The 24,838-nt window shown below is 33.4% G+C and overlaps 1 protein-coding gene across 3 annotated transcripts; it reads right to left on the reverse strand.

Moving 5' to 3' along the window:
- Positions 1-497: 497 nt before the first annotated feature.
- On the reverse strand, positions 498-19,009 carry LOC114185070 (uncharacterized). 3 transcript variants are annotated; one of them, XR_014994983.1, is made up of 12 exons: positions 18,440-19,009; positions 8,003-11,082; positions 7,571-7,804; positions 6,781-7,482; positions 5,797-6,606; positions 4,603-5,331; positions 3,668-4,495; positions 2,750-3,517; positions 1,822-2,658; positions 1,513-1,586; positions 880-963; positions 498-787 (listed from the first exon to the last, which is right to left on the reverse strand). XR_014994983.1 is itself a non-coding variant. In XM_085673084.1 (11 exons), exons 2-10 carry the CDS (start codon positions 11,027-11,029, stop codon positions 1,515-1,517), a joined length of 8,007 nt encoding a protein of 2,668 aa, XP_085529210.1. In that variant the 5' UTR covers positions 11,030-11,082; positions 18,440-19,009; the 3' UTR covers positions 498-787; positions 1,513-1,514. The 3 variants fall into 3 exon arrangements, 1 of the variants encoding a protein (XP_085529210.1); XR_014994984.1 differs by having other exon boundaries at positions 875-963; XM_085673084.1 differs by lacking the exon at positions 880-963.
- Between the last annotated feature and the right edge of the window lie 5,829 nt (positions 19,010-24,838).

Below are 24,838 nucleotides of genomic sequence, written 5' to 3' on the forward strand. Positions count from 1 at the left end.
GAATCAAGTCCACCTTAGACCTGATTCTAACCCACTTGAAAGGAGACTTTAGGGATAGAACATTTTTTTGACCCCCTCATTTGAAAACCCTTAAAAGGGTAGCTTATTCAGGGTGAATTAGGACTAGGACTAGCTCATGAGCCAAATTGACACCTCTAACAATATATCAACAATGTTGTGGTCAACTTTTCATTACATATATAGGTCTAAACTAAAAAGACGAGTTAATAATCACGATTCGAATATGTGTGAAAATGACATTCTTTGTATAAAAATTCTTAAACTATATTGGTTAATTTGGAAATTAAAATTAATTTTAATTTAGAATATAAATTTTCACTTTTAGGATAGTGAATCTAGAAGTAAAAATTGTATATTCTACATTGAGTAGTTTGGTAGTTGCTTTTTAAATTTTAAATTACATAATTCATGTTTAATACAATAACTAATGTACAAAATTATTTTCTACACCAATTAATGCAGTAATCAGTGCAGAATATGTCGCTTTTTTAATAACCTGTCTATTATGTATACAACTCATTCAGTAAATCAGAAAAACAAACCAAGAATACTTATTCAATCATATCTTTTTCTATGTAATGGAATAATGAAAGCATAAAGGTATAACTGTATGCTAAACTAATATAGAGTTGCAAATTATGTACATTCATTCTCAAGAAATATAAATTTGATCAACACCCAATAAATTTCTCTGTTCTGAAAATTATCTCGCCTACTGAACCTTTTCAATAGCATCTTCTGACAGTGGTTCTTCACTCTCAAATAACTGCAAAACATAAGAATTTAACATTACCACAATAAACAATAAAAACTATAATTAATCTAAATTGTTAAAGAGAAAAAAAAAACCTACATTACCAGTGTTCAAGAATTCCTAATCTTTGCAGAGATTATGGTTGGCATCCAATAGATGAAGTAATAGTCACACCTTTGTTTATTATACTAAAATGAATATAAAAAAAAATTCATTACATGACATGATTATTATTATGGAAACTAATACAATGTGCTTTGAAAAAGATATTCAAGAAATGTAAATTATCAATATATATATTTGGGTAAAATATATTGGAATGAAATATGCTTTTTCTCCCACTAAAATGTTAGAAATTTGTTTTTAATATCTCTTAAATTTTGTGTACACTTGTAATTGAGTTCGTATTTACTTGCATTTTGGTTTCATACATGAATAAGCTTTTTATTGTTTATTACGAATGTCACTATAATTGAGTATATTCTTTTTTATCATATTTGAAAACTAATATCTGCATATAGTATATGTTTCAATGAATGTACTTTTAATGCAAAGAAACTTCTTCTTTTTCTTCATTGCACTGTGAAAAAGAAAACTGCACTAAAAAGTTTTAATGAATTATTTGGCCTATGAAGAATATGCAACTAACTAAAATTCAAACCAAATAATAGATAATTCATAACAATGTAGGTAAATGTTAGACGTAAAACCACTTAAAAATAAGATTTAACATTAACCTTTATTCAGACGTGTAATTATCATCATCACTGCTTCCTCTATCAGTTGATTCCATGACGGAATCCCCCTCAACCTAAAACCAAATTAAAAGAATAATCAATACAATTTCAACATATTTCCAAATGGGTTAAATGTGATTTTTGAACATTTTTGCATTATTGGATTTAACATGCCCTTTCTATTTTGCTCAAGTTAGTTCAAGTACTTTTTCAATATCAATTTGAAGCAGTGTTTCATATACAGGGAATGAGTGTGGAATTAAGCTTATAAACATACAAGAATTCAATTTTCCAAAATGAATTCCGCACCTGTTTGTGACTCAAGTTCTTGATTGTAGTGTTGAGATCACCGTGGAAGGTTAAATCAAAATCTTCAATCGAACTTCCAACCCCACAAAAAAATGGTGCAGTTATGTCTCCTTGAGAGAAAGTCTTCATACTGGGGCATTTAGATATAGTTACTCTTTTTAAACGTGAAAATTGCAATGTGGCATTCCCTGAATAAAAGCTTCCAAGCAATGGTAAGGAATCCAGATTTAATGTCTTGACCCATCCAAATATGATCTCACGAGAAGCATCTTCATTTTCTTTTTTGACTATTTCTTTTATTGATCCACAATTTTGTACGGATAGGTCCAGAAGTTGCACCAAGCTTTTGGCAATGGAAAATGTGAATAGATACTCCATCCTTTTACAGTCTGTCACATGCAACCATTTCATATTCATGAAAGATACTGCACCAGACACTAATTTTACTACCTTCGGACACTCAATAAGCTCTAATGATTCAAGCCTTTTAGAGTGTGGTTTTACCCATGGGTGCTCTAACCCTATAGACTTCAACTCTTCAAGGTTATCTAGGGTTAAATGTTTCAATCTGGAAAGTATTTTGTCATGAACTCTGAGCTTTTTAGAGGGAAATATCTCCTTCAGACCAAAGTAACCCAACAGTTTAAGATGTTCTAAACCGGGTACCTTGCGAAGGAAATCAAAAGGCAGAGTATCTTTCCTGTGTTCTTCATCCTCATCCTCTTGGCATAGCAGAAGAAAATTTAATTTGCGAAAGAGGTCTTGTGGCAAATTTGCATGGCTCAACAAGATAATGTTTTCCTCATTGACGCTCAATTCCTTCAGTTTCGGAACAACCTAGAAAAGTCAAACAAATTCCAAAGAAAATGGTGGCAGTTAGAAGGAGGAAATGGAAAAAGTTGGGATTCAAAAGGGATAAAGCTGTCACCTTTTCAATCAAGAACAGAGGCTGTTGAAGATGGGTAATTGTATTTGTAGAACTAACTTGAATTTCTATAACCGATTCTTTGTGACTATCATGAAATTCCGATGTGAATAACTTTAACTTGGGACAATATGACACGTCTAAGGTTTCTAACAAGGGGGATTCCAGATGGTGTTTTCCAGGATAAAAGCAACTGAGCAGTGGCAACCTAAAAAGAATCAAAAACAACAAACAAGGGAATTTAAACACTTTAGTTGTTTCAAGCTCTATTTCATCATCCTTTCCAACAATATCTACCAACTTGTCACAGTTCTCTATCTGAAGTTCCTCAAGCTTTACAAGATTTCTGGCAAGGGATGAAGGGAACAATGCTGTCAACTCTCCACAGTCAGAGACAGACACTTCTTGCAAATTGGGAAAGCTGACAATTCCTTGAGGATTTTTGTTCCATACACACTTCAAATTTGGTAGGGTATCTAAAGTAAGCTTTTTCAAACGAGACACTATTCCCTTTTTCTTCGTGTCAATGTCATTTACCTCAAATATTATCCCCACTGCCTTGCAGCTTTGTACCTGCAATTCTTCCAAGCTCTTTAAGCAAGGAAGTACTTGAGATGGAATCACATGATCGATATCCATTGTCACGTCCTTCACCACCAATGACTTTAAACTGTGAAAATTATTATCTTGAAACGCAGCTTTGCTGTGCAAAATTTTCTCCAGCTTAGAATCATCCGCTACAGTTAAATGCTTTGACTGTTCAACCGAAACCTGTGATAATGAAGAAATGTGAAAAGTACATTTGGCAAGACAAATATAAAAATTGAAAAAGATAACATCATGTTATCAAATATAACATTTGTTATGAATTGATTAAATTTAGTGGGAATATTGATCCAATTTGGGTAATGAATTACTTACGTGTTGGTGAAGCCACTGGACTGTCGAGTTGAGATCATTGTGGAAGTGGAAATCAGAATCCTTCAAAGAAGTTTTAATCCCAGAAAACATTGGGGCATTTAAGCCTCCTTCAGAGAATGTTTTCATTTCGGGACATTTAACTATCGTCACTGTACTCAAACATGGCAATTGCAACATTGCATTCCCTGAATAAAAGCATACTAGCCTTGATAAGAAATTCAGTTTTAATGTTTTGAGCCGTCCAAGTATGATCTCCTCATAGGCCTCTTCATCTTCATCTTTTACTATTTCTTTCATTGATTCACAATTTAGTACTGTTAGGATCTCAAGTTGCACCAAACTTTTGGCAGTTGAAAAAGTGAATAAATTCTTCATCTCTTCACACGAATCAACAGCCAACTGTTTCAGATTGCTGAAAGATACCACATCGAACACTAATCTTTCTAACCGAGGGCACTCCTCTAGCTTTAAAACTTCAAGCTTTTCAGTGTATGGCTTTATCCATGAGTGCTCTAACCCTATTGTGTCCAGCTCTGGAAGGTTATTTAGGGTTAATTTTCTCAATCTGATAAGTATTCTTTCATGATATTGGAGTGTTTGAGATGGAAATATCTCCATTAGACCAAAGCACTCGTACACTTGAAGATGTTCTAAACTGGGTACCTTGTGAAGGAAATGAAAAGGAAAAGTATCTTTCTTATTGTTCTCATCTTCAAAGCATAGCTGAAGAAGATTTAATCTGCAAAAGAGGTCTTGTGGCAAATGTGCATGGCTCAACAAGATAATGCTTTCCTCATTGACTGTCAATTCTTTCAGTTTGGGAACAACCTAGCAAGCCAAACAAATTTGAAAGAAAATGGTGGCAGTTAGAAGCTAAGAGAAAACTAAATGAAAAGCAAACGCAAAAAAAGATTGAAATTCTAATGCTTTGTCACCTCTTCAACCAAAAACAGAGGTTGCTGACTCTCTGTAACTGCTTCTTTGTAACTATCATGAAATTTTGATGTGAATAGCTTCAACATAGGACAACAGGACACGTCTAAGACATCTAACATGTGGCACTCCAGCCGGTGTTTTCCAGAATAAAAGCAAGCAAGCAGTGGCAGATTATAAAGAAGCAACGAAAACAAACAAGGGAACTTGAACATTTCAGCTTTTCCAGGTTCAATTGCATCGTCTTTTTCAACAATTTCTACAAGATTATCACACCACTGTATTTCAAGTGTCTGAAGCTTAAAGAGATTTATTGCAAGGGATAAAGGAAACAGTGATGCTAACTGTCCACAATCAAAAACAGAGACTTCTTGCAAATTGGGAAAGCTAACAATTCCTTGAGGATTTTTTTTCCATACACGGCTCAAATTTGGCAACATAGTTAAAGTTAGCTTTTTCAGTCGAGCCACTGTTCCTTTTTTCTTCGTGGCAGTGTCATTTACATCAAATATTACCTCCACTGCCCCGCAGCTTTCTACCTCCAATTCTTCTAAGTTCTTTAAGCAAGTAAGTACATGAGATGGAATCACATGATCTTTTGTAATGTCCATCACCACCAATGTTTTTAAACTGTGAAAGTAGTTATCTTGAAAAGCAGCTTTGCTGTGCCAAATTTCCTCCAACTCAGAATCCTCTGTAATTGTTAAATGCTTTGAATGTTTGAAAGAAACCTACAAAAATGAATAAATATATACTACGTTAACCACCTCAAACTTTGAACTTCCAGTATAAAAGAGTAATGATATTTTCTGATCCCTCAATTTGTGCCTGGAAAGTTTCAAAGAAAACATCATTTGTGCCTAACCAACTTATTTCCAGAGGTAATACCATGAATGGAACCAGAACTGCTTCTTCCTTGGATCTCACAAAAACCCTCCTGAAACTATAAACCTCTATGTTCCCTCAACATTTAACATGGCACAACCAGGACCAAACAAATAAACTAACACAAATCTTACAAATACACACTGTCTTGTATCGTTGGAGACATGACTACATGTATTTGATTTAATTTACTTTTAAAAAATAATTAGTGTCTTATATTACATAATTATCCGGTAGCAGAACATCAACTGAAAATTTACATTGGAAAGAAAAATGTGTGGCGATGATAATGATTTCTAATATATGCATACCTTATCAGTGGAAAGTTTTTGCAGAGTGCTATTTAAATCACCTTCCCAATACCATCTGTCCTTTTCACCCACTAGAACATGTATTTTTCTTAGATTAGGTGCACTTTGGACTTCAGAGAATGTTTCCATTAGAAGACAATCACTCACTACTAAATTTTCAAGAGAGGGGAACTTTAAGTCACACTTCTCAGAACTGCAGAAACAGGTGAGGCTTGGTAGAGACACCAATTCTATAGCTTTCAGATGTCTAAACTCAATCACTTGTGTTTTTTCCTCTTCTGCAACAATTTTCTCAATCCCTTGACAGAGGCTTACCTTCATGATTGTCAGTTGAACCAAGGTCATGGCAGTTGAGGATGTTATTAAATTCCTCAATCCTGAACAATTACTTACTTCCAAATATGTCAAGTAACTGAATGACACTGATAAAGGCAATAAACTTTTCAAATTTAGGCATTCAGAAATGACTAAGCGCTCTACCCTTTGAAGAAGCAGGTCATGTTCAAAGCCTATATTCTGTAAATACCTCAATTTGTCAATTATCAACTCCTTAAGTTGTACCACAACCCCAACTTTTTCATGTGCAGCAAGGTTTGTAGAAGCCCAAACCCCTTCAAAGAGACAATTTTTCAAAGTAATGCTTTCCAAATTTGGAAGTCTATGAAGCAACCAAAAGAGTATCTCAGTATTCTCCAATCCAGACAAAACAAGTGATTGTAGTTTATGCATTCTATGAACACTATAGATATAGTCTCGTAACCACTCTGCTTCCGTCAAGCTGATTGACATATATTCCAAGTTGTGTATGACCTAAAAATAGTAGTTATCAAAGCAAAATTAGAGCCAAAGTCATGCATGCTAAAATATATATAATATAAGATGACTGCATATTTTGTTAAGAAATAAAAATATAACTTCCAACATCCTTCAACAAGAGTTTCATAAGTTTCATGGCTTTCTTTAATCATGTTTTTTAACTTATACCTTTTCTGTAGCTAAAAAGATCGACTTCACTTGCAAATTTGTGGTTTCCTCCAACTTGCCACAAAAGAGTATAAATAATTTTTTCAAAAATGGCCATTCTATATCATGTGGTCCCAGATAGAAACTCCTGAGTTCAAATAAATGTTGTAACGATAGAGTGTTGAGTTGGGGGAACCTAAAGGTGATAAGGTTTTCATTTGATTGATAGTCACAAGCAACAACTTCTTCCATTTCCCAGCAATTACATACATCAAGTGTTTCCAGTTTTTCTAGGCCTTTGGCAACTGAGAGTGGAAAGAGATATTTTAAAATTTTACTCTCATAAACAACAATGCTCTGCAGATTACTAAAATTGAGAATTTCATCGGTGTCCACCTTCCATATATGCACCAACTTTGGCAGCCCTTTTAAAAAGACACTATGCAAGTTTGTCACATTTGTACCACAAGTTTGCGAAATATTTCCAAAATCAAATATGGTTTCCACCGACATACAATTAGTAATCACCACACTCTGAAGGCTCTGAAATCCTTCCCCTGTGTGACTGGGAAATATTGTCTCAAGTTTGTTGCATTCTCTTATTATCAAAGAATCCAAACTGTGGAAGGAATGAAAACCAATATAGGGCTGCCATAGGGTACTTAATTTTTCCATGCAGTTAATCTCCATTTTCTTTAACTTAGGCAAAATGTCAATATTATGCTGCAAGAGGAAGTAAATTGAGTGATCAAATAAAAAACCTTAGCAATTAGGAACACTGCCATTAATTTAATTGAATGAATATACATACCAGTGCATCTTCTGCACAAAATATGTCCTCCATCAATTCACATCCACTTACAAAAAGGCTCTGCAGATTCACTAAACTTTCAGACATGGAAAGTGACAATAAATATTTTAAATTGCCACAATCTGATACATTCAGTGTAAGCAAACTTTGAAAGCAATGCAAAGATTTCTCATTCCATATCTGTGGGATGTTGATTGAAGACAACTCCAAGAACTCTAATTTGGGCATTGCAACCTATAAGAGAACATAGTATTATTGTCTTAAGTATAAGAAACTTTGATGTACAAAAGTTGACTGACCCATTCGAAAGGGCAAGAGATAAAAAACATGAATTCTTACATCTTTTAGAGAAATAACACATCAAATTAAACATGAAAGTTTGCAAATGTGAAGTAAAGAATAAAAATCTATCATAATATTTATTTTAAATACCTTTCCATTGAAGAGTGAAAAGCAAGCATTTGTATCTTGGCCAATTTCTTTAAGCTCCCTGTTTTGCATTTGGTCTTCTGATGATTCAGAGATGGAAGGCATTTTATCGTTGGTATACAAACCAAAAAATGCTGGTAAAGATTGCAACGTTAAAAATCGTAATTGAGGAAACTGGATCTTGTCAGTTTGCACATCACTGACAGTATCAAATTCTCCTTCAAAATAAACAATCTCCTTTAAAGAATCACAATCACACACTTCAATTGTTTCAAGCATGGTGAGACGACTGAGCATGAAAAATGAGAAAATACTTTCCAATTGACCACATGTTTTAATCTTGATGATCTTTAATCTGCAGAAGGAGGCCTCTGTGAGTTGACTGTCACATATTTTCTCCAAATTCTCCAATTTGTAAAGACACATGGACTCCAATTTGGGGAAAGCAAGTAAAGGGTGAAATCGCTTCACGGAGTTGATAATGTACAGAAGGCCAACATTGTTTACAATAAACAAATGTTTCAAATGTGGAAATCCTTCGACATTTAATTCATAGAAAACATCATGAACATCATTGAGTTCTCCTAGAAGCAAATACTCAACTCTTTTGAACAACATTTTAATCCATTTTTCAGAATGAATGTTAATACCATCTTTTAGGTTCAATGCCAAAAATTTCACTACTTCATACTTGTCAGGGATTTTGAATTCTCCCACTGAAAGCATGTTAATTTCTCCAATGATAATCTTGTAGCTATCCAACTTGTCAAAGAATAAATTTTGTGGAAAATGGGCAACACTAGGAATGTGTATGTCTAAACTTCTTAACTGCTTCAAGTGCCTCAATTCAGAAAGACTAGCATTCTTACTTTGGATTTCCTCATTAGTTTCCCTCAAAATCAAGTCATCTCTCATATAAAACTCTTCCAAACTGTTCATTCCTAATATCATATTGGAAGGTATCGCTCTTAGTTGCGAGCAATTGCTTAAGTCCAAAAGTTGCAACTTATCCAATTGCCTCAATTCAACAGGCAAACATTCAATATTAGATCCTGAAAGGGAAAGAATTCTTAATTTCCTTAACTCTCCTATGATTGCTAAGTTATTTCTTAGAGTGCATCTCTCCAAACAAAGCATCTTTAGGTTTGTTAGGTATGTAATGGAAGAAGGTAAGCATGACAAATTAACACCAGTCAATATCAATACTTTGAGTTCAATCATATACTTAAAAAGGTCATCTGGTATTTTCAAAAAATCATCTTTACTGTCAATATGGAAGACTTCAAGTCTAGAACAGTATTTACTCTCTGGAAGCTCAACAATATCACAATAATGTAAAACAATAGTTGTGTACCTTTCTAACTTATCCTTATGAGGCCACTCATTTAGTTTGCCATTTTTCATGAAAAATACATGTTTCTCTTTAGATGAAATTGAAAGAGCAACGTCACGCACAATGTCATGCATGTTGAAACAGTCATTAGAATAACTTTTTACCAGCAAACTTGACTCAGTTAGCTCTTCCATCAACACATTTACTCTAGATTTTGTTTCTCTTATTGTGTAAACACCTTGAAGCATATCAAAACCAATACAGAACTTGACTAGGTCCATAATCGAGAAATCACTTCCCATTCTAGCACATTGTAAGAAAATATGCTTAAGCTCCTCAGTTTTTAAATGATCATAACTTAACTTTGCAGAGAATTCAATAGGTTCCTGACCTCCAGTAAAATTTTGTCTTTCAATTTGTCGACAAACATCCTCCCACACATAAGGGCTCTTATTCTTTAATGTTTTTCCAATGGAAATCAATGCTATGGGCAACCCAGCACACATTTTGGATATCTCAGTAACTTTGTCATCAAATGCAGAATTGGTAACACTTATTTCAGCCATTTTCTTAAGTAAAGCCTCTCCCTCCTTTTGGTCAAGGACTCCTAATGGGAAAGTTGATCTTTCTTGGACATCCATTTGATTGCATAATACTTCTTTATTTCTAGATGTTAAGAAAATTTTGAATCCTTTGTGATCAACAGATAAGTTTTCTTTTTTAATCTTATTGTAGTCACTAGATAATTTTTCTTTCTTCATCTTATTGGAATCAGCAGATAACTTTTCTGTCTCCACCCTTTTATAACCAAAATCTGCAACATCCTTTGCAACCTTTTGACTGACATCATCAACTTCATTACGTTGAATCCCCAGTCTGTTCAAGTCCAATCCATTCCAGAGATCATCTAGGATTATAAGGGTATTCTCCTTTTCTTTCTTTAATCTTTTTCGAATACGATCTGCTCTTACAATCTCACTTTCCTCTTCCAATCTCATTCCTAACATCTCAGCAATTTGTCCTTGAACTTTCTTTATGTCAGGGTTTCTTGTTATATTTGCCATAACCACCTTGTTGAACAACTTCCTTTCTTTAGCTTGCTTAGCAACTTCTTTGACTAAAGTGGTCTTTCCCACACCTCCAACACCGTAAACTCCAATCATACTAATTGTAGAGTCTTCAAGTGCTTGCATAATCATTCCCATAATTTTCTTTCTCGATGTGAAACTTTCATAGCCAGTGTTTGACAAAGCAGCATCCATGGATGGGCCTATATGATACGATACTTTATCAAACTTTTTATTCAAAAGTTCATCTGCAATGACTTCCTCTACAATCTTCGTAGCTTTTCTTCCTAGCCTATACCTCAATTGCAAGTTATTAGGAAAGAAACCAATGGAGCAGCTTGTCTTCTCATGGCGTTTATCGCACAGGAAATTTTCGTATTCTTTGATCTTCTCATCCACATGTTTCAACCAATGTTTAACATCTTCTTCAATTTCTTCTGCATTCATTTCTGCAACCATAACATCATTTTGCACCCTTTTTCTAGTATCATCAAGCATCTCAACACGATGTTTCACCTCTTCAAATTTGCCATTATAATTATAAAAGTAACCCAAATGACGGGTAACCAGATTTTCCCCAAATTTAAATACACTTTCAGTGGCTGTAGACACGAAAATGTTTGGGTCCATGCTTCCTAGACACTTCCTGTTGACTTGTTTTCAACAGTGACTACAACTTCTTCCTGAATTTTATAAATATAAATTTAGATTAAAAAAACAAAAATCAAATCACAATACAAATGATCGAGTGGTAAGGGATACAACAAAACAACATATATTAAAGTATTGTAGAGCATTCCCAAATCAGTTCATATTTCGGGTCAACTATACATGATTTTGATATCATAATTAGACTTCTTATGTAGGGGTGATCATGGATTGGATTTTTAATGATCCAATCCATATCGATTTTGGATCCAAATAATTGGATTAGATTTTCGATCCAAATCCATTTTCTTAAAAAAAGTAGATTGAATATTTTAAAAATCCAGATCCAAATATTTAGATCAAGTTTAAATCCAAATCTAAATATTTGGATCAAGTTTAAAATCCAAAATCTATTTTTCATAAAATAAATTCAAATTAATTTTTTTACAACTTGTGTCCAGGGTTGACACCATAGAATTTGGCAGATTTTTTGTCGAGACCAACGAGGCCAAATTTCAACATGGGATGAATTTGGATGACTTTCGAACGAATTTCGGTCGGAGACGACGTAACCAAATTTGGGCCAAGGTCGACTTGACAAAATTTCAGTCGAGATCGACTTGACTGGATTCGACTGAATTTAGGCCAGAGGCGATTTTGCCTAATACGACCAAATTTTGGCCAGAGCCGACTTGGCCAAATATGGCCACATTTGGGCTAGGGCCTGATCAGTCAAATTTCGGTCAGGGTTGACTCCACTAAATTCATCGGTCGGGACCAACTTGACTAAACATGGCCAATTTTTTATCACAGCCGACTAAGTTGAATATAGTCAAATTTCGTTCGAGACTTACTCAACCGAATACGATAAATTTGGGCTAGTGCCGACTCGACCAAATTTTGGTCATGACCAACTTTACTAAATTTGGCCAAATTTAGGTCAGGACCGACTCGCCTAAATATGACCAAATTTCGGTCGCAATTGACTCTGCCGAATACGACCAAATTCAGGTCAGGACCAACTCAATCAAATTTTGGTTGAGGCCAACACGACTAAATTTTGACCGGAGCCGGCTCGACTTAATTCGGCCGAATTTCGATAGTGGTCGACTCAGTTGAATACGGCCAAATTTCATCCTAGGCCGTCTCAGCCGAATACGACCAAATTTGGGTCAGGGCCGACTTGGCCAAATCTCAATCGGGGCCAACTCGATTGAATTCGACCGAATTTTGACTAGAGCCAACTAGGCTAAATACAGCCAAATTTTGGTAGCGATTGTCTCGGCCGAATACGGTCAAATTTTGTCTAGGTCGAATCAGCCCAATGTAGTCAAATTTGGGTCGGGGTGAACTCAACCGAATACTTCCAAATTTTGTCCAGAACCAGCTGGGCCAAATTTCGATCGGGACCGACTTGACAGAATTTGGCCTAATTCAGCCAAATTTTGTATAGGGTCACGCCAACTCAATCAAATACGAGTAAATTTGGGCTAGTCCGTCTCAACATTTAGCCTAACCTAACCAAAAATATAAACTGAAAATTTGGATTAGATATTTTGGATTATCCATTTTGAAAATATAATCCAAAATATATATTTAGAGTATGGATATATAATCCATAAAATATATAAAATGTAGATCAGATTGATATCCAAATCTAATAAAATTGATTGGATTTTTAATAATATGAATATTAAATGGATTGGATTATAGCAAAAATGGATTGGATCATGAAAATTAGATTTTTTGTCCATCATTAGTTTAACTTTTCAGATCATCATCTGTTTCCTTCCGCTCATTTAAGAGTTCAATAAATATAAATTATTGTTGTTATCCTCATAATTTTTATTTTTATGTGTTAAATAAACATTAATTATTACTTTTACCATAATATTTTATTCTTTCAATTTTATATATATTTAATATCTTTTTATTAAATTTGTTAGTACAAATTTATGGATACATTAACCATTCTTTTATTAAACTTCTAAAATTTTCAACTAAATTGTAAACTTTAAAGTTTATGAATATAAATTTCAAGGTTTAGTGTTTACGGACGTCTCACGTCTCACGTCGCGCGTCTCACGTCGCACGTCTCCCGTCTCTAATCTCACATCTCTTATCTCACGTCTCTCATCTCACGTCTCTCACGTCTCACGTCTATCATGTCCCACGTCTCTCACATCTTTCACGTCTCACATCCGACGTTCCACATGTCACATGTCAAGTCTCACGTTCCACGTTCCAAGTCCCACGTCTCACGTCCCACGTCCCACGTCCCACGTCCTACGTCCCACGTCCCACGTCCTACGTCCCATGTTCCACGTCTCACGTCTCACGTCCCACGTCCCACGTCCCACGTCCCAAGTCTCACATCTAACGTCTCACGTCCCACATCCCACGTCCTACGTCCCACGTCCCACGTCTCACACGTCTCACATCCCACGTCTCACATCCCACGTAATACGTCCAACGTCTCATGTCTCACGTCTCACGTCCCACATCCCACGTTTCACGTCCCACCTCCCATCTCCCACGTTCTACGTTTCATGTCTAACGTCTCTCGTCTCACGTTTCTCATCTCACGTTGCATGTCTCACGTCCCACGTTCCATGTCTAACATCTCTCGTCTCATATTTCTCATCTCACGTCGCACGTCCCACGTCCCACGTTTCATGTCTAACGTCTCTCATCTCACGTTTCTCATCTCACGTCGCACGTCCCATGTCTCACGTTCTACGTCCAACATCTCATGTCTCACGTCTCACTTCTCACGTCTCATCTATCACGTCTCACATTTCATGTCTCAAGTCGCACGTCTCGCGTCCTACGTCTGACGTCCCACGTCTCGCGTCCCACATCTTACGTCTCACGTCTCACGTCCCAAGTTTTACGTCCCACGTCCTACGTTCCACGTCCTACGTCTCACGTCTCACGTTTCATGTCTCATGTCTCATGTTTCATGTCTCATGTCTCATATTTCATGTCTCACGTCTCACGTCCTACTTTCCACGTCCTACGTTCCACGTCTCACGTCCCACGTCCCATATCTCACGTCTCATGTCTCACGTCCCACGTCTCATGTCGCACGTCTCACCTCCCACGTATCATGTCTCACGTCTCACGTCTCACGTATCACGTTTCACGTCTCACGTCTCTCGTCACGTCGCACGTCGCACGTCCCATCTCTCACGTGTGACGTCCATGTCCCACGTCTCAGGTCCCACGTTCCACATCTCACGTCCCATGTCCTACGTCTCACATCTCACGTCTCACGTTCCACGTATCACGCCCATGTCTCACCTTCCACGTCCCACGTAAAACGTCTCACGTTCCATATTTTACGTCTTACATTATTGCACTGAACTACTTGATTCTTTCATAAAGTAATGGTGTTTTGGTTTACTGGTTGCAGTATTTTTATCCTTCTTTGGATAATAGTTTCTTATTGATCGAAAGAAGGAAAATAAATGACATTATTTTATCAGAAATAGGAAAGCTAACATTATGCAACAACAGTAATTTGAAGCTTTTGCAGATGTCTGCTATCATTACATGGATGATTTTAGAAAAGTGTTTAAATGTTGGCAGACAATATTTTTTTTATTGGTTTTCTGTTCTGACATTCAATATGCGAAGAGATGTGTCACAAAATTCTAATCAAGGATGGGCAAAAAATCCATTTTTTATAATGCAATCTATTTTTTCTATGATCTAATCCATTTAATATCTATTTTATTAAAAATTCAATCCATTTAAAATCCCTTTTATTGGATATGGATATGGATACCAATCTGATATATATTTTATATATTTTATGAATTGGATATCCATTCTCTAAATCTAGATTTTAAAAATGGATAATCCAAAATATCCAATCCAAATTTTCTGTTTATATTTTTGGTTAAGTTAGGCTAAAAGTTGAGACCGACTAGTTCAAATTTAGTCGTATTTGATTGAGTTAGCGTGACCCTATATAAAATTTGGCTGAATTAGGCCAAATTCTGTCAAGTCAGTCCCGATCGAAATTTGGCTCAGCTAGTCCTAGACAAAATTTAGAAGTATTCAATTGAGTTCACCCCGACCCAAATTTGACTACATTGGCCTGAGTCGACCTAGACAAAATTTGACCATATTCGACCGAGACAACCGCAACCAAAATTTGGTTGTATTCAACCTAGTTGGCTCAAGTCAAAATTTGGTCGAATTCAATCGAGTTGGCCCTGATTGAAATTTGGCCGAGTGGGCTCTTACCTAAATTTGGTCGTATTTGGCTGAGACGGTGTAGGGTGAAATTTGGCTGAGATTGTATTTGACTAAGTCCCAAACGAAATTTGACTATATTCAACTTAGTCGGCTGTGATCGAAAATTGGTCATGTTTAGTCAAGTCGGTCCCGACCGACGAATTTAGTGGAGTTAACCCTGACCGAAATTTGACTAATCAGACCCTGACCCAAATGTGGTCATATTTGGCCAAGTCGGCTCTGGCCAAAATTTGGTCGTATTAGGCAAAATCGGCTCTGGCCGAAATGCAGTCGAATACAATAAAGTCGATCTCGACTGAAGTTTTATCGAGTCGACCTTAGCCCAAATTTGGTCATGTCGTCTCCGACCGAAATTCGTTCGAAAGTCATCCAAGTTCATCTCATGCTGAAATTTGGCCTCGTTGGCCTCAACAAAAAATCTGCCAAATTTTATGGTGTCAGCCCTATCGAAAATCTAATTCACATCCATTTTGGATCCAAATAATGGATGTGGATCCATATTTGTGTCCATAGGGCTGACACCAAAGAATTTCACAGATTTGGCTGAATACTTCCAAATTTTGTCAAGGATCAATTGGGTCAAATCTCGATCGGGACCGACTTGACAAAATTCGGCCAAATTTTGTACAGGTTCACGCCAACTCAATCAAATATGACTAAATTTGGGCTAGTCCGTCTCAATCTTTAGCCTAACCTAACAAAAAATATAAAGTGAAAATTTGGATTGGATATTTTGGATTATCCATTTTGAAAATCTAGATTTCGAGAATGGATATTCAATCCATAAAATATATAAAATGTAGATTAGATTGATATTCAGATCCAATAAAATGGATTTTAAATGGATTGGATTTTTAATAGAATGGATATTAAATGGATTGGATCATAGAAAAAATGGATTGGATCATAAAAATTGGATTTTTTGCCAACCCTTATTCTTAAGTTAAATGTAAAAATAATTTTTTTAAAAAAAAAAGGCATGTGTTAAAGTTTAATTTTGAGTTGAAGTTCATATTTTGTACAAATAGACAAGTTGAATGACAAACATAATATTTAGACATGTCAAAGTGGGCCAACCCGGCTCACTTTCTGGTGAGCCAAAAATTCTGTAACCCGGCTCAACCCACCACGGGTTAGTGGGTTAAGTGGGTTGGCTCACCAACCCACCTAAAAATATTTTTTTTATTTTTTTTTGGTATTCAAATATTTAAATAAATTTTTAAGTAACCCATGAAATGACAATCATACTAAAATCAAGAACCAATATTTTGATCATGCTCACCGCCAATATATGAAGAATTATTTCCAAGAAAGTATCCATTAGTCTAAGGAAGCATGGCTAATATTACAAATTTTCTGTCATGTTATTCAACAAAATATAAATAAAAAAATTATATATTTTTTTCATGCTAATTTAGAAAAAATTGTTTATAAGACGGTTACTTGAGTAATTTATTATAAAGATTATAGTTAAAGATTAAAGTATCAACATATATATAACTTGACAATCAAATTAATTAAACATTTAAACTATTCAAATATAATTAAGCAACATTCTAGTATTTAAAATTATGAAATTGTGAACAAATATAATAGGAATAGTAAATAATTATTAAAAAAAATTAAAAAAAATTAAAAAAAAATTGTAAAAAAATGTTGGTGGGTTAAGTGGGCCAACCCAACTTCAACCCGATTCGAACCCGTTTAACCCGTGGGTTAAGTGAGCCGGGTTGAGTTCAACCCACTTTTGAAAAAGTTTAATTTTTCTCAACCCAACCCGGTTCGAACCCGTGGTGAGCCGGGTTGGCTCACGGGTTGAAACTCATTTTGACATCTCTAATAATATTGAGAAAGACAAATTGTCCTATGTTCTTTTGGATGAGGCAATTTAAGAGGGTAATTCATTTGTTTGAAAATTTTAAATTCTTTCCACTAAGATGACTTGTTTGGATGAGGGAATTAAAAGGAAATTGAGATTGAGGAATTTTAAGAAGGTGTTTCAAATAACTAAAATAATAAAATTTCAAACACTCTTAGAAGTATAAAAATTTGAAATTTCACTCATTTTCACCTCACTTGTGAAGGTTGAGACAGGCCGACTCAAGGTGAACGCTCAGTCGAGTCAACCTAAGTTGAAGGCTCGGTCAAGTCAACCTAGGCTGAAGGGTCAATTGAACCGCCCAGGACTAAAAGTTGAATCAATTTGACCTGGGCTAAAGTTCAAGACAAATAGGCCTGAGCCAAAAGACAAACAGAGACGGCTCGGACCAAAGGTTGAGTAAGTAGATCGGATCATTAGTTGAGCCAAGTCGGCACACACTGAAAGTCAAGCCGATTTGGCATATATTAAAGGTCGACCTTACTAAGCCAAACCAAAGGTCAAGACGAGTTAGTCGGGACGAAGGTCGAGACGAATAAGTAAGGTCGATGGTCGACCCGAGTTAGCTTGGACTGAGTTTGAGCCAAAGGTCAAGCCGAATTGAACCAAGTCAAAGATCAAGCCGAGTTGACCCAAGCCAAAGGTTAAGCCAAGTTGGCTTGAGCGAAGGCCATAGTGAGATGGCCTGAGCCAACATTAAGCCGAGATATGGGCCGAAGGTTGAGCCGAGTTAGCCTGGGATGAAAGTTGAGCCGAGTCGGCCTGGGCCGATCATCGAGCCTACTCGCCCAAGCCCGAACGTCAAGCTGATTCGATTCGAGACAAAGGTTGAGCCAAGTCGAGCCGAGTCAAAGGTCGAGTAGAATCAAACCGAGCAAAAGATTAAGCCGAGTCAGATTGGGCAAAGGGTTGAGCTGAGTCAGTCCAGGCCGAAAGTCGTGTCGGGCCAGGTTAAAACTCGAGTCGAGTGGTTCGGACCGAAAGTCGAGCCGATAGGTCGAAGGTCAACACAGGTGGGCCCATATGGAAGATAAAATTAATATATCAAAGATAAATAAATTTAATATTTCTAAAATTATATAACTTGTAATTTAATCCCTCCTAATCAATATATAATTGAAAAAAAATATATAATGCTGGAATGTAATGGAACAGCCTGTAAAAAGAATCTTAAAGAAATAAAAAGAGTAAATTAAGAAACAACATAAGAGAGCAATCTTAAGGAACAGCTTGTTTGTATTACGTACCAATGGAGTTCTTCCTGTTTTGCTGCAGCTATTCAGTTTCACTTGAAAGAATTTGTTTTCCTCCTCCTGCTTTTGGAACAGCTATTCAGTTTCACTTTACTGTGGAATTTAGCAAGGCCGTATTCAACAAGGTTGTAGTAGGAGCTTTTTTTTCAATTTTTTCGAGCAAATAACAAAAATACAAAGGATAAAAAATCCAAACTGATCAAATATTTTTCCTTCTCTTTTGGTTTGAAACAATTTTGCAGAACACAATCAATTTAGAAAACACAAATGATAGAGAACAAACCAGAACAAGAATAAACAGGAAAAAGAACAGTTTAATTTTGGTTTTTGATTTTTTTTTTTTAATTTGTTCAATCAAATAACAAATTTAAAACACAACCGTAAAAACACCAAAACATAAATGCAGAAAATAACCCTTTTTTTCGTTTTTAAACCAGTTCTAGCCAAAAGACAAATTCAGAAAAACAAAGGAAAGTAACAAAGTGGGATGTGAAACTTTAAGAAAATGGCTGATCAATTTCTGAGGCAAAGGTTTGAATTCACTGAAAAGAGAATTTGCCTATGTTTTCCTGAAAGGTTTCTTTGTGTCAACAAACAGTGATCTTATGATGAGGAAAATGAAGGAGAAATTCTTTGCCCTACCAGAGCGGGAATGATTGTTCAAAAAAGAAAAGGATTGATTCTTGTTCTTCGTTGAAGCATACTGAACCTAAAAGTAAAATTCTTTCATTGATAGAGAAGATATTAATGAAGAACAGGCTAATGAAACCTTTAAGATCATAAGATGCTTAATTACATTTTGGATTAGCAAAGACGCATTTGGATGAACAGATTATTATACCAGTATTCAATAAGATACTTGTTTGTGATGAGATTGATCATAAACTTGTTGAAATAATTTGTAATAAAGAAATCAGTTTCACAATCTCAAATAAACTTTTGTAAATGCCCTCAAGCTGAAATTACAAACTAATTAACAAGCAAAACCAAACTCTAGTTGAATGTCCAGTAGTTAGAGAGAACGCAGTTTTTAGTGTTCTTTATTCGAATCAAGTTTTGTAAAGGAGAAAAATGTTTGCATAATATTTGAGTGTGCATTGTAGTCTTCAAGCCTATGGCCAAATGATTTCTGTGAATTTTGTTATGGTTGCATCATCATATAAATTATTCATCATAAATTTAAAATATAATTTGTTTAAAAGAAATTGTTTTTTTATGAAAAAACTGTCATTTCTGTTATGTTTTGCAGCGATTAAATCGGAATCAGCATGAGGTATTAGTAGAACTGAGAAAATAGACTGTAGATTAACCAATTTCCTATTTAGTCCACGGTCCTCATTTTCAAAAATAATAATTATAATTTTAAAAAATCAAAAATAATATTATTTTATTGAAACTCATACATGTGTTAGAATTTATATTTCCAATGACTGCATTTAAAAATTGAAACTAATTTTATTTATGTAACCTAAAATTTTAAAGAAAAAGAACACTATTTTTTAAGGTTTAGAATTATTTGTTATTTTCTTTAAATTGGGCAAAAATGGTCCATCGGATAACCAAAACATTCACTTTATTCATTGGGTCAGGCTACACATTTTTCCAGCTCTAATAACTACTTTTTGCACCCCGTGGTTTCTTCATGCTTCTCCTCCACTTGAGTGTAGGAAATTTCTAAAATATTAATGTGTTAGATTTCTAGACTGAAAAATTTAGAAACACGTTTTGGATCTGAAAATGCACTGCAATCTGGAATATATTTCTGGATTTCATAATCCAATCCAAAATGCATTTCCAAGTTACACAATCCAAAAACATACTTTGATCTGTACAATCCAAAAAATATTTCTGAATTATGATATCTGGAATATATTTCTAGATTATGCAGTCTGAATATAAATCATAGACCGTACGGTCCAAAATATATCTTTAGGTTATGAAATCCAAAATTGTATTTTAAATAGTAAAATCCAAAATATATTTCATAATTCAAAAAAAAAATCAAATCTAGAAATGTATTTCAATTTGTTCAATTCATAATACATTTTTCAATTACATATTTGGTAATACGTTGTCAGATAATATAATTCAAAATAGTTTTTCAAACTTTAAATTGGACAATTGAGAATAGATTTATGTATTATTTCAATATTGAATATTTTTTCAATTTGAACTTTTTTTACAACTACAAAAGGTATGGAGGTGTCAAAATCACTTTTTTTAGATTTTAAACTCTGTTTTTCTTCCCATTTTATCTGCTGCTAATAGCTTAGCTCGTGTGAAAGGAAACATTTATTTTTAAATTTATAAAGTACATTAATAAACATATATTTTATATTACATTTTACATTAGATAATTATAAATTATAAATTAGAGATTTTTAAATTATGGTAAATAATGTATATTGCAACAATATCATTACCACTGACAGTTTTATTCAATTTTCTGAAGGCCAACATTTTTTGTCTTAACTAGCTAAATTATGTCATATAAAAAAGTTGAGTTTGTAAAAGAATTTTTCTTTCTATAAAAATACTAAATGGGCGGAAATGCCTTATTTTAAGCCATCAAAATTTCATTTTTTCTTCTACAACTTTGTCGAGATTTAATTTTAATAAACTATTTGTTAATAAAGAACTCTTATTAAGCCTTCTTTTACAGGGCTGAAAGCCCAATATTTTGGTAAAAGAAATTCAGAAATTGCTTCCTGCACCCCATCAACTTTTAAAAATAACCATTTTTCCTATGTATGACCTTTGAATTATTAATTCAGTATTTTCGGAATAGAATTTTCAGAATTTCTGAAATAGTATTTTCAAATGAAATTTTTTGGAATAGAATTTTTGAAACAAAATTTTTGAAATAAAACTTGTACAATTCGAAACATATTTTCAGAACATATATAATCCACCTTTTGGAATAAATTTTCCAAAACACTTCCATAAATGTGCTTGGGAAATAACTTTTCGGAACAAATGAAATATTTTGCAAAAACTTTTCGGAATTCTTTTACCATTTTTACTCTTCTTCCATGGAAACTCTTTTGACAGAAGCATGAAATGACATGAGAGTTGAACCTGAGAGAAAGATAAATCAGCAATAGTGATTTCTGGTGCGTTTCTTCTCTGCTATACCATTCAAAACAGTGATCTCAACCATGGTTTCTTGAGCTCTATTGCAAGGAATATTCATAAACTTTTAACACGTAGCAGCTACTAAATTTATTCTTTTATTTTATTCTGTTCCATATATTTTGTCTTCTTTTCATAATAAAAGCACCTCCTTATTTATAGAATTTGCCCATCATTAGGTTCACTGTTTGAACAATTAAATATATATTTTTACATTCTGAATATGATCATTTTATTAAATTCACTGCATTGGTAATTTGTGTGTTAATCTATCTGCAATTTCAGCTTCTTTAATTTTATAGGTGCTAATATTTAGTCTTCATAGCTTTTAAACTTGTTGCCCCAAAAATTCGTCCTATAATTAACACAGAAAAACGCAATGGATGTGTGATCTTGATTTATATAGATTCATTAAAAATATTTAAAATTAAATAAAAAACTTGTTAGGAATTACACGCTTTAAAATAGTTAAATTACAACTCTGATTATTAAAAATGTTTTAGTTAAATTTTATTTTTATTATATATGTATTTCATTTTATCACGATTCTTACTTGTGTATTTTATAATGACAACCGTGAGAGTTTGCATCTCTCTGAGAAGCCAAAAGCTAATTATATACACAAAATTTCAAGAATATATATATATATATATATATATATATATATATATATATATATATATATATATATATATATATATATATATATATAAAAGTTCGACAGTCAAGCCTCCTAAAAAGCTTTTGCCCTAGTAATTATGAATTGAAAACTATAGAAACCCTATAGATATGTACATCAAGACATGTGATACATTAGAGAGGCATAAAGTGAACATGAGAAGAATAGTAATAAAACACATGCATCTAATGGAAATAATTCTTGCAGAAATAAATTTAGATGTGACATTCTATATTTATTACAGACTTTCTTGACTATTGACTTCCATTTGTTTCCTTTTTCATGGAAATAGGAAAAAATGGTTAAATACAATTTTTATTATTTGAAAATTTCATTTAAATTTTAAAAATACTTTTAGAAATATTAAATTTTAACTAAAGGAATTTATTCTTTAATTAAATTTTAACCAAAACAAATTACATTTAACCAAAAAGTAACGATGTACTTGACATATAAGTGCCTTCTAAAAAGCCTTACTTAGGTAGCTTATGGCATAAAATAAAATATTGAACAAAACATTTTATTGCTTAAAATTCACCGTATACTTGTCTAATGTTAATCATCATATTAGTTCATAGGTAACAAAATGAATCAGTCCCACCTGTTTTGATCCAGTCCATTTGTAGTCTGTCAAAAACAGGTCAGATCAGGCTGACCCATCAAACAAAAATGGATCAATAATCACAACTCGTCCCATATAGGACGAGTTAACAGGCTAGGCTGACCCGTCCACTTTTCTTTTTTAATTTTTTAAAAAAAATAATTTATTTTCAATTTTTTTTTATTTTTAAAATTTGTTTATATTTACATATAAATATTATTAAAGGCATATTTAATCAAATAATATATTTTTTAAAATTTTAATTGATTAGTTAATGTTTTTAATTAGATATTACATATTCAATTAGTCAATTATAAATAATAATTGAAACTTAATTTATAGGTGTTAATGATTTTATTTACAATACTATTATATATTTACACATTTAAAAAATATAATATAAAAAATTAATCTTTTTAATTACTTTTATTTTATTTTATTTTTTTAAAATGGGCTAACGGGCTAGGATAAGTTGATTCGTACTTTGATCCGTCAAGTTGATGGGCTGGATGGGACGGGCCAAAATGGACTGACGAGTTGAAATCTTTAACCCAACTCGTCCCTTTTAACATGGACTGACGGGTTGGCCTATTGGGCCTAACCCGTTTTGCCACCCCTACAGCTTAGTGAGAATCTAACTAGGAAAAAAACATAATTTATTCTAATTATATCTTTTGGTTCAACAAATAACTGAAAGGTTAGTAACTAATTTGTTAGTTTTTTAATTTTAAGTTGTATAACACATCTATCTTGTTTCTCTATTATTTATAGTCATATTCTTGTACAAAGTAAAGACATATATTTCACTTATACACTAGAATGAGCTAACTTAATTCATATCAACACCAAAGAATACAACATATTAAGATAATTAAATCATTACTACATTAAAATTTTCACATCTCATACTAAATATCACACCAAACAATAAATCAATATTGAATCACTTATAACCAATATGCAAGACCTATTAACTACATAGATTGAAAGCAACTTATCATACTCAACACCTTCTGAAAGACTCGTACTAATCATTTTCTAATAAAACATAACATTTAATCTATTAGAATCTCCATTGATAAAAATCAAACTCAAAATGTTATGTCAGGATGATTACTTCCATTTGTTATTATTTTGATCTCACAAACTGTTAAGATAACATCGTTAGTATCAATCTTCGCATTTGAAGTATGTCAACTAATCTGAAAGTCCTATCACGACTTTGTCTTTAGAAGACACCTTAAATAGTTTAAGGAGAAAATGTGTATTTGAACTGACTTATAGCATCAACATGTAAGTGATGTGAGACAATCGAATATAATGAAACAATTACAAAAAATTGATAATAAAAGAACATCATTTAACGTGATTAGATCATCAAGATAAGATTTATGTTTTTCTTAAGAAGTTTTTTTTCTTAATATTGCACAATATTATCTCAAATATCTCACCATTCATACATACATACATATATATATATATATATATATATATATATATATATATATATATATATGAAGAGGCAACATAACAATAAATTGTCACAATGTCTCGCTGGGCATCACCTACAACGTTCATTTTTTATGTACATCATACAATCACTTCATACCATTATAAAAACATATTTTCCTTATCAAATTCATAAACTATAAAATAATTTTGCACCGTTATGATTTTTACATGAGTAAGAATTTTTGCCTTGAAAAAAAAAAATCTATCAAAGGAGAGAGAAAATATCAAAGATTTAAAATATAAAAATAACTAAAAACATTATTCAAAATACAGTAAAAAACATCTTAAAAAACATTTCACAAATTTAACATCAATAGAAAATAGTGCATATAAACCTGTTTTCATATTATGAAAACTATTTCAAGCTCAATCCATAAAACCAACATATTAATTCATTGATAATTTTACTTTCCCAAAGTCAACATCAATCAATAGTTTCAATGTCACTAGTAATTTTTACTAATATCAA

Source organism: Vigna unguiculata, chromosome 5 (genome assembly GCF_037176805.1).
Source record: "Vigna unguiculata cultivar grain cowpea cultivar isolate G323 ecotype 2 chromosome 5, ASM3717680v1, whole genome shotgun sequence".
In the NCBI taxonomy this organism is placed as follows: domain Eukaryota; kingdom Viridiplantae; phylum Streptophyta; class Magnoliopsida; order Fabales; family Fabaceae; genus Vigna; species Vigna unguiculata.

Bases quoted from the DNA above. Each gene is read 5' to 3' on its own strand.
- LOC114185070 (XM_085673084.1), bottom strand. From the start codon at position 11,029: ATGGACCCAAACATTTTCGTGTCTACAGCCACTGAAAGTGTATTTAAA. The intron at 6,607-6,780 runs GTATAAGTTAAA...TACTATTTTTAG, and splicing joins TCTTTTTAGCTACAGAAAAG to GTCATACACAACTTGGAATA. The intron at 3,518-3,667 runs GTAAGTAATTCA...TCATTATCACAG, and splicing joins TCCAGTGGCTTCACCAACAC to GTTTCGGTTGAACAGTCAAA.